Source organism: Cornus florida, unplaced genomic scaffold (genome assembly GCF_030987335.1).
Source record: "Cornus florida cultivar Cherokee Brave unplaced genomic scaffold, ASM3098733v1 CherokeeBrave_3.0.0_Hap2_Chr08, whole genome shotgun sequence".
NCBI classification, from domain to species: domain Eukaryota; kingdom Viridiplantae; phylum Streptophyta; class Magnoliopsida; order Cornales; family Cornaceae; genus Cornus; species Cornus florida.
Genome location: NW_026775578.1, coordinates 32,861,164 through 32,872,127, shown reverse-complemented (window position 1 = coordinate 32,872,127; position 10,964 = coordinate 32,861,164). Strand labels below are relative to the sequence as shown.

Genomic DNA, 10,964 nt, shown 5'->3' with positions numbered 1-10,964 from the left:
TCTAGCCAAAAGGTATGTGGAAGGTGTTTGAAATGGAGCTTACAAGCCTAGGGTTTCTAGGTCATCAATGGGGGCAAGGTGAACACTTAAAGAAGAAAGGAAAATATTCTCTAATTTCTCCACTAACTCACACACTTGATAGTCACATACATACACTCATACACTACCTCTCTCACACATAAATGCAAGACCAAATCTAGGCCCTCCACTTGTCACTATGTTAAGCCTCCTCACAAGATTAAATCTAGTCTTTAAATTTGTCAAAATCAAAGGCCAACAAGTGCTTCAATCAAGAGTTAACAAATAGATGAGTCTCCACCCTACACTTGTCAAGATCCTAGGCTTCCTCACAAGGTCACATCCTAAGCCTACACTTGTCATCATCTTAAGGCTTTCCTCTCAAGGCTTAATTTAAGTCCTACACTTGTCAACATCCTAAGCCAACAAGTGCACCAATCTTAGGCCACCAAGTGGGTGAATCCCCACCCTCCACTTATCATCATCCAAGGCTTCCAAGTGTCACCACTAAGATGCCTACAAATGGACCAATGAGAGTGTGACACTTGTCACACTTTTCTAAAAATTACAAAAAGGTCCCTTCCTAAAATATTTCACAAATTAAATTACAAATTGGTCCCTAAGGCAAATATCTAAGGAAAATTTAATTACAAAAAATACCCTAAGAAAAGAAAATATTATCGAAAAAACTATGCATCCATACCCCTACGGGAAAAGTAAACAAGTAGCATGCTTTTCTACAAAAGTAAAACTATGCATTTCATGAAAATCAAATGTAATGGATTCATGTGAAGTCAAAAATCAAATCCGAACTCGAAACCGAACTCAAAATCTCACCTTGGGTCTCAAAAACCCTAAGGTAATGCGAAAAAGAAAAATACCGAAAAAGAGAGAGAAGACGACACGGTCCTCACAAGGACAATATCAATCTCCAAAGGAAAGAGTGTTAGGAACTATTCCCGAGCACTTAAAACGACCCGAAGAGACAAAACCGAACTCAGAAAAGAAACATTAACGAAAAAAGAAAATTCGTAAAAATGGAAAAGAACCGGTCATTACAAAAATGCACCTTGATGGCGTGATAAAACCTGGTTGAGAATTGCCTCAAGGTCAGTTACAGAGAAAGCAGATGAGGCAGATGTATATTCACCAGAAGAGTTGTTGACTGGTGTTACAGTTGAAGGTGGTGGTGAAATATTTTCAGTGTTATCCATAGCTGTAGTAGAGAGTCGAGCACGAGTACGACAATAGTCAATGCTATGCCCCAGAATTCGACATATGGTATAGTAAAGAGATGAACGATCTTTTTTGGTGTTGGACTGCTAAGAGCTAGATCAATTGTTATTGTTGCACCCATTGGAGCCAAATTGATTATTATTGTTGTGTCTATTGGAATTAGACTAATTGTTATTGTTACGTCCATTGTGTCAGAAAAATGAGGTGGACCGATCTAGTGCTAACTGATGAGCAGAAGATGGTGTGGTTAAGACAGTGAGGTGGTTCTAGGAACGAAGAGTCTGAAAGCGTGTCTTTTCTCGAACAAGTTCATTAAGAGCCAAGTGAGGGAAGAGGTGAATGATGGAGAAGCTGACTGCATACGGGTTCAAAATCATCATGAAGGCTCATCAGAAATTGGTAAAGATAAATCTGATTACGATACTCTGGAAATTTACTTGCTTCAAAATAATGTTCCCATGATGGTTCTAAGAGAGCTAATTGATCTAACAGAAATTTCATTCAGGAGAAAAATTCATTAATGTGCTGACCTGATTCTTGTTTTAGGGTAGAAAGTTGAACCATTAATTAAAATTGTCGAGCTCCATCAGAACCAAAGTAGCAAGAGGCAAGCATATCCCAGACCTCATTGGTTCTGTCGTTGTACACACAAATTTTGTAAGTTTGCAAATAGAAACAAAATATGGAGCAAATAGTAATTTATTAATTTGGAAAATTTGAGTACAATCCTCTGTAATAATATTCTTTACAATAAGAATGGTCCTCTGATTCGATCTCCTTTTTGTTGTTAGTTGGATCCAAAGGCTGCACAAGCTTGTTCTTGAATCACCGTGGAATTTGATGAAGAACGGCACATCGTTGGATGTGCTTGTTGTTAATTACTGTGGAATTTGATAAAGAACGGTACGACTTTGGATGTGCTTGATGTTCTTCGCTTTTCGGTTTGGATTCTGAATTTGTATCTCTAACTTCTAAGTTTCTGGATTTTTGGACTTCTGAATTCTGAATTTGTGTCCTTTGTTTCTGGACTTCTGAATTCTGAATTTGTGTCTGAATTTCTGAACTTCTGAATTCTGAATTTGTGTCCTTTGTTGAATTTGATGAAGAACGACACGTCTTTGGATGTGCTTGTTGTTCTTTGTCTTCAGAGGAGAGAATTTGTTGAATTTGGTGAAGAACGACACGACTTTGGATGTACTTGGTGTTCTTCGCCTTCGGGTTTGCCCTTGGGATTTCTGGCCCTCTGGACTTCTGGACTTTGAATTTATCCCCCTTTCTTCTTCCTCTAGGCCTCTATTTATAGGTTTCTTGGATTAATAGGATGATGACATGTGTCATCTCCTTATAAGGATAAAACAAGAATTACTGGGCCGGGCCAGTTATATAATAATAATTATCTTTATATTTAACCATCTGGGCTGGACTAATTATATAATTTAAATGGACCAAACTTGGGCCAATTAAATAACTTAATTAAACATTAGGCCCATATTTAATGGGTCCATTTGTCAAAATTAAAGCCCACTAAATATTAGGGTCTACAGTCGTAACTCTTGAATTCCATCCCAATGGAAGGATTAGATGTGTTGCGTAACTATGTGATAATCTTGTGATTGTGACTATCCTAGTTTTCAACACGTGTTGCATAGGCATCTGATGACTCTTCTTTTGCTTGAGTATGTGTTATACAATCTCCAGTGACATAGGACTATAGCTTGCAACCTTTTTGAAAACTACGCATAGATTGACTCTAAAAGGAGTAATTATCACCATCAAGAATAACTGATATAGGGTGAGTAACCTCATTTTGTGCTATTTAAAAATTTTAAATGCAAAAATGGACTACAAATTCGTAATCAGTGCGAAAAACTAAGTTGGAATGGTGTTTTTAAAAGAAAATTTTTTTGACACTACTGATGTGGAGGCAGTGATGATGTGGTGGCAGTGATGATATGGCGTTAACGTGGCGGACAGTGAAAGTTCGATGTGGTAATATGCTGATGTGGAAGAATGGTCCCCGAATGCTTACGTGGCAACTAACTGTAGGATAACGTGGTAGATCCGATCTGATGTAGGTGCGTGTGAGCACGTGAGAAGGTCTTTTCAGCTCGTGGTAGTGCATGGAGGAGTGTGACGGGGCAGAAGTAGAATCAGAACTTTTGGCGGTGCATGGAGGCGTGTGCAGCGGCTTTTCAGGCTATTTTTGGTGGCATTAAAAAGGTCAAAGTCTAATCTTTTGGATGATATGATCAGAACTTCGAAAGGACTTATGAAGGGTCTGTTTCAGACACCAAAAAGAATTTATTTTCTTAATGGGCTTATTGAAAACACCACCAAGAAATTAAAAAACAAAAAATAAAGAAGAAAGAAGAATGGATGGCTCTGATACTGTAATGACCCTGTGGGCGGGTGTGCCGTGGGCGGGTGTGAGAGACACTGACAGGCTACCACACTGGCGAGCTACGGGTGCACAGTCCCATATCGCTTGGGTAGAGGAAAGGTGAAGTGCTTATATGTAAGTGTGTCATCTCCAATTGGTATGAGGCCTTTTGGGGTAAAGCCCAAGTGCAAAACCGTGCGGGCTCAGGCCCAAAGCGGACAATATCATACCATGTGGTGGAGTGGGTCGTTACAAATGGTATCAGAGCCTGACCCAGCCCGAAGTGTGCCGACGGGGACGTCGGGCCTCCAAGGGGGGTGGATTGTAATGACCTTGTGGGCGGGTGTGCCGTGGGCGGGTGCGAGAGACACTGACAGGCTACCACACTGGCGAGCTACGGGTGCACAGTCCCACATCGCCTGGGTAGAGGAAAGGTGAAGTGCTTATATGTAAGTGTGTCATCTCCAATTGGTATTAGGTCTTTTGGGGTAAAGCCCAAAAGCAACACTGTGTGGGCTCAAGCCCAAAGCGGACAATATCATACCATATGGTGGAGTAGGTCATTACAGATACCATGTTAGAAACAAGAGAGAGAGAAAGAAATTGTATATGTATTGATGTGTATGATAATGAATATATGACAGGTTTATATAGGAAAGGTTATATGTGGTGAACAAGTAAACCATATATGATGGTTTCAAGGGTAGGTGAAGACGGCTAACCCTAACCCTAGTATACAATATATTCTAACAATTACTTTATTACCAAAGCCCTTATGAGGATCGTTCAAAGACAACCTGGATTCTCTCCTTTACGGAGGGGATACTGTGCCCTGAAACTACGTCATTTTAGTACACAAGGCAGAACCCAACATAGAGTAATTTTTTTTTTTTTTTTTTCATGTTTTAAGGATTTGATGGTTATTTGTATATAAAGAACTCGAATAAAGGTTTTGAAATAAAATTGCATAAAGCCAATAGGTGTTTTTCGTTATTATTAGACTGTAACGACCTGTAATACCCCTAATTTTCAAAATGATAAAATTGGAATTTAAATTTTATTTTATGTGCATTTTATAAATTGATTTTGTGGCTATGTGCTTATGTGTCAAATTGTTTATTTGAGTAGTGTTTTATTTTAATTAATTATTTTATTTAATTATGTTTATTTGAATTAATTAATTATTTAATTGTATTTTGATTTTCTATAGTTACATTAACTGTATTTTTATTATATTCTTTCATGGACGTAATTGTTTTAATAAGCTAAATACGTTAATTGTAATTTAGGGTTGTTTAAATTCTTTTGTGATTCACGTTGGGCCGACTAGGGTTTAATTATGGTTTTTTGGTTCTCATTACAACTGGAATTAGGTTTTGGTTAAAGCCTATTTATATAGAACAGTATGTCTGCCTAGGGTTTGAGAACCCTATTCACGGTACAGTGAAGGCAGAGTGACATATTAGAGAAATAGAGAGAAACAGAGAGAGGTTGTGAGGAAGAAATAGAGAGTTTACAGTTGGGGTTTCGGCTGATGATTAAAGGACAGACTTAGGAGTGTTAGGATATGTGTGCCCTAACATAGCATATTCTAATTTTGGATTGTAAAAGTCATGGTTTCTTATCTGGATATTATTATTAAAGCATTATACAATTGGTGAATGAAATGTATTATTTTTCAATTCTTTATGGAATTGATGGTGTCTGCTTGATTACAAAATATATTTATATATGTATGTAATGGCAATTAATACTATGATATAAATTAGTAATCATAAATGGTTTAAAGTCGGTAATTATGGATGGACATTTAATTAGTTAAGACTTAAACCGAGTCCACGATAGATTGAGATATATTGCGAGAGCTGTCGTATGCAATTACTCTCTATCACAGTCATGGCTTTTGACTCTCAAGCATGAGAGAAGTATATACTCTTTTATTAATTAATAATTACTTTGATTTGTTCGGCGGATACCTCGGGATCCTTAGATCGACACTTTGGGTAGTTATGTAATTAATAATTAGAGGTTTATATTCTCAATATTTGCATCAGTGCTATTTGTATTTATTTTGTTTTGATTATGGTTGATCACAAATTAAATTCGAAGGCCTTCGTATGTTTTAGACAAATGTTTTCTATATATATTTATTTAATAAATTATTATTTTTTTTTGTCAAATAAATATTTTATTGTGATCGAGCCGGAAATAATCAAAGGTAACAAAATAATTATATTAATTATGTTGTCGGATTGATGGCTTTAATTATCCGATAAATAACTAAGCATAGAGGGGTCAAAGTGCAACATTGACTTAGAGATTATTTACTATTTAATTGGAGTGCAATTAATTTTTCTTAGTGGAGTAGAAATTAATTTATGAATTAATTGAATTGGGTCCATGGTTTAATGGACCGGACCAATTATTAATTTATAGGAGCCAAGAAAATAGTAAGCCCAAAAGGATTCTCACCAATAGCCCAAGTTGATATTGGAGTCATGTTAGGATTGAGAAAGTTGAATTAGAGATGGAGAACGATTTATTGTTTCCTTATTCTTATTTTATTTTGCCTATATATACATGAGTTCATGTATATTTTAGGTGAGACTTTGAGAACAAGAAAAATGAATACACTTTCTCTCTCTAGATTTTAGGGTTTTGTTTTCTCTTCTAAAGGAGGCTACCACCAGCCTAGATTCCAAGGTCATTCATCAAGGCATATTGGTGATTCCTAAAGGGAAGATAATAATCAAAAAGAAGGAGAAAGGATCTTGCTAAAGGGATCCACAATAAGTGAGAACATTCACTTTAGAGGAAAGTTCAAAAGGTTTACTCAGACCTTTGATGTAAGTATTCGATCAGTTTATTGAATTATACATCATCTTTTATTTATCTTTGCATAAAACTTGTCTCAATGTGATGAATCAAGATCCATGATTATAAATCCCTCAAAAAGTTTTAAAAACTTGTATGTTTCCCAACAGTGGTATCAGAGCACATGGTTTGATTCATTACTAGAGAACATGTGTTTATAAAAATCATATTCATGGATCCAAATTATATATACATATATAAAATTATTGATATATGTTGATGTATGATTTATTATGTTGATATATATTAATACATGATGATGTATGTATAATTGTGAATGGATGATGATGTATGTTTGGGCCATGGATGAAGCTTATAAGTATATAGAATGTAATTTTAATTTTGGATGAATGTAATTAAGGCTTTGTTTTAACCGTTTGAAAATTCAATGATGTAATTTAATTTTTTCCATTGTATTTCAAATTGTAAGTATTTATTAAAGCCATGTAATATTCATCAAAGGATGCTATGAAGCTTCAAAAGGGTCCGAAAGGGTTAAATTATGCTTCAGTAATTTTCTAAAAATTTTTCAAATTTTTCAGGAATTTTTTGAAGCTTAATTTAATTTTCTGGAATTTTTTCGGATTTTTTGGAATTTTTTCGGCGTTTTTCCGGTGGCCGGAGCTTCGCCGGCGGCGAGAAGGGGCGTCGGAGGTGGCCCGGATCAAGTGTGGCACATACAAGGTAAGCCTGGCGCGTGTTCCTCACGCGCCAGGAAGTGGCAAGGAGAGGACAAGCTGGTGCATGGATCTCACGCGCCAGCCAAGGGTGTGTCACCCTCCACGGGCGTGAAGGCGCGTCCCATGCGCCCCAGGCTCGTGGGAGCGCGTGAGGGCACATCCCACACGCCCCAAGTGCGTGCCAGCGCGTGGGAGCGTGTGCAGCCTGCCCTAGGCGCGTGCCAGTGCGTGTGGGGTCCTCCGGGCTCGTTCCTAGCGGCGTTTTGCTTCTCCTGACGCGTACAAGCTTCCTATGGGTGTTTATAGACAGTTGAAGGACGCCCGTATGGCAAGAATAGTTTTTAAATGTTAAAAGCTGAATCCATTGGCCATTTATATTGTTTCTGTCTATTATTTGATGCATGGAATAATTTAATACTTATTATAATTGTTCATGCATTGGATCCATGATTTTTAATTAAATGGCTTGATTTATATTAATTAAATTATGAAGATAAATTGGATTAGATTGCTAATTAATTTGATGGCATTTATTGGGAAACAGAAAAATTATTTTTTGTAAATTATTTTTTGCCTCAAATTAAAGATTAGTGAATCATTTAAAATCCATATATTTTCTAAATTTAATTGGATTAAAATCAAGGCGTTTTGCATGCATTAAATCATGAATTGAAAACCCTAGTTTTATATTATTAAAAATTAAGTGGGAGCGGGGATTTTTTTATACATTACCCCATGGCCTTCGTAATTATAACCATTATGATTAGATCTTTAAAAATAAGGCTCCACGCATGATTTAAAGAGTCTAGATTACAAGAATGGTTGTCTCACGAAAATATATTTATTAAATAACCATTATAGTTAGATCTTTAAAAATAAGGCCCTACGCATGATTTAAAGAGTCTAAGCTATTAATGGCAATATATTTAATATTTGTTTTTCCGTTAGAGTATTAATTATGTTATACACTCAATCTAAAATCAATAGTATTAGCTCCCCAACGGAGTGGTCTATACTAGGTGATTTAGAAAGGCTAAATCTAATCGGGAATTATTTCATATATAGATAAGGTATTGTCTAAAGAGATATGGAAATAATGAGTTGTTCTCGTCAATAAGCAATAATGAATTCCGTCAACCGGATAAGTTATTGGCATATTGATTGTCCAATTTTTCATGCAATGTGGTTAAGGGATCCACAATTAATTATTTATTTTATACTTGCATGATTATTATTATTCACTTTATTTATTGTATGAATGCTTTTATTTTCAGATTTATCAGATGAGTCCATTCAGTCCACTTGCAAACATACTAAAAGAAAATCGATTAACTGGACCTAATTATATCGATTGGAAAAGGCAACTAGATATTATACTCAAATATGAGGGGTTGAATTATATGCTTACTACTCCTAGACCTTCTCCACCTTTGCCTGAGGATCCTCCTGAGGAGCATGAAGTATTTAAGAAATGGAATAAAGCAGATGAGATGACTAGGTGCTACATTCTTGCTTCAATTTCGAATGTACTCCAAAGTCAACATCTTCAATATCTCACTTCTGCAGACATCATGCTTAACCTTAAGGAAATGTTTGGGCAAATTGGTAAGAGTGCACGCTAAAATGCTATGACAAATTTGATGACCATTAAGATGGTCCAAGGTACTTCAGTTCGGGAACATGCTTTAAAAATGATTGGTTTTTTAAATGAACTGGAGATCTTTGGATGCAACTTGGATGGTGAACTTCAGGTTGACATGATTATCGCTTCATTGCCAGACTCATTTAACTCTTTTAGGGTTAATTATTATATGAATAAGCTTGAGTACACACTCGCTGAACTATTAAATGAGTTGGTAACCTTTGAAGGGATAAACAAAAGTAAGGGTGCATCTATTAACTACACTCAGTCTGCTGGACCATCCACTTCTAGGCCCAAGAGGAGGGGTAAGAAAAAGAAGAAGGATGGTGCCAAAACTATGGTTGTGCCAAACAAAGTAATCCAAAAGGATAAGGAAAAGAAAAAAGTGCGGGTTGAAGGCGAAGGAAACTGCTTCCATTGCGGTCAACCGGGTCATTGGAAACCTAACTGCCCAATACTTCGCACACAAGGCAAAGGAAAAGGTATATTCATTGTTGAGGCATGTAATGTGGTTGAATCTATAGATTCCTGGTGCATAGATTCTGGAGCCACTAATCATGTTTGCAATTCATTGCAAGGATTCCAGGAGTCCAGAAGCCTCAATGAAGGAGAGATATAGTTGCATATGGGATCTAATGCCAAGGTGGAAGCTAAAGCAGTGGGAGTGGTTCATATGCAGTTTGATAGTAGGAGGAGTCTTATTTTAGAAGATTGTTTTTATGCGCCAAATGTTAGGCGCAATTTAATTTCAGTTTCTTCGTTGGTTTGCAAAAATTATATTTTTACTTTTGGAAAAAATGTTTTAATTAAATTAAATGGTTGTGTTATAACTTCTGGTGCATTGAAAGATAATCTATATGTTTTAACTCCTAGCTCATATCAAATGCAAAATTATGAATTGAATGCAACTTCATCTAGATTGAATGTTAAAAGAAAAGCAGTTTCTCCAAACTCATTGTATCATTGGCATCTACGATTGGGTCACATCAATCAAAATAGGATTTAAAGGTTGGTTAAAGAAGGTTTATTACCTTGTGAGGCAGAGGAGCCTATGCCAACTTGTGAATCCTGTATTGAAGGAAAGATGACTCGAAGGGCTTACTCAGCCAAAGGATATAGAGCCAAAGAACAATTAGAGTTGGTGCACACAGACGTGTGTGGTCCCATGAACACCCAAGCGAGAGGAGGGTTTGAGTACTTCATCACTTTCATTGATGATTATTCACGTTTTGGATATATTTACCTATTGCGACACAAGTCAGAAGCTTATGGAAAATTCCGTGAGTTTCAGGCGGAAGTGGAGCGTAGATTAGGTAAACTTATCAAAACACTTCGATCTGATCGAGGAGGTGAATACCTCTTGGGGGAGTTCAAGGATCATATGGTCAATGAGGGTATTGTGCACCAGTTATCCGCACCTGACTGCCCTCAACAGAATGGAGTGGCAGAAAGGAGAAACAGAACTTTACTTAACATGGTTAAATCTATGATGAGTTTTGCTACATTACCTCTATTATTTTGGGGATTAGCCTTAGAATCAGTGATGTATATTTTGAACTGTGTTCCATCCAAGTCTGTTTCAGGAACGCCATATGAGCTGTGGTTTGGACATAAACCTAGTTTAAATCACATGCATATATGGGGGTGTCCAGCACACGTGCGAAAGAAACAGGCAGACAAGTTGGAAGCAAGATCAGATGCATGCTTGTTTGTTGGCTATCCTAAGGGCACTAGAGGTGGATTATTTTATGATCCCAGGGACAATAAGGTTATTGTCAGCACTCATGCTGTTTACCTGGAGGAGGATTATATTATGAACTACAGACCTAGTAGCCAGATAGTGTTAGAGGAGATGGTTGGCACGTCAGATATACCCCCTGTGGACACACCTAATATAAATACTGAGAATGATGAAACACAAAAAAGTCCCTGTTGCATTACCATCATCTAGTACATCGATTCCTGCACCGGTCCTTCGGCATAGTGGGAGGACTATCATCCAACCCGAAAAACTCACATTTTTGGGTGAGGTTTATAAGGCCGTCCCCGATAAGCATGAGTCGGACCCAGTAAGCTATGCGGAAGCGTTGACTGATATAGATGCGAATCGTTGGAAAGATGCCATGAAATCAGA

The 10,964-nt window shown here is 37.0% G+C and overlaps 1 protein-coding gene across 1 annotated transcript; it reads left to right on the top strand.

The window, feature by feature from the left end:
- Nucleotides 1-1,596: 1,596 nt before the first annotated feature.
- Nucleotides 1,597-8,810, top strand: LOC132270012 (uncharacterized). Its single transcript, XM_059771236.1, has 2 exons — nt 1,597-1,653; nt 8,463-8,810. Exons 1-2 carry the CDS (start codon nt 1,597-1,599, stop codon nt 8,808-8,810), a joined length of 405 nt encoding a protein of 134 aa, XP_059627219.1.
- The last annotated feature ends 2,154 nt before the right edge of the window (nt 8,811-10,964 follow it).

What these genes read in the sequence shown, in the direction of transcription:
- LOC132270012 (XM_059771236.1), top strand. Translation starts at nt 1,597, where the DNA reads ATGGAGAAGCTGACTGCATACGGGTTCAAAATCATCATGAAGGCTCAT. An exon ending in TGAAGGCTCATCAGAAATTG is followed by an intron (nt 1,654 to 8,462) that starts GTAAAGATAAAT and finishes TTTTATTTTCAG; the next exon opens with ATTTATCAGATGAGTCCATT.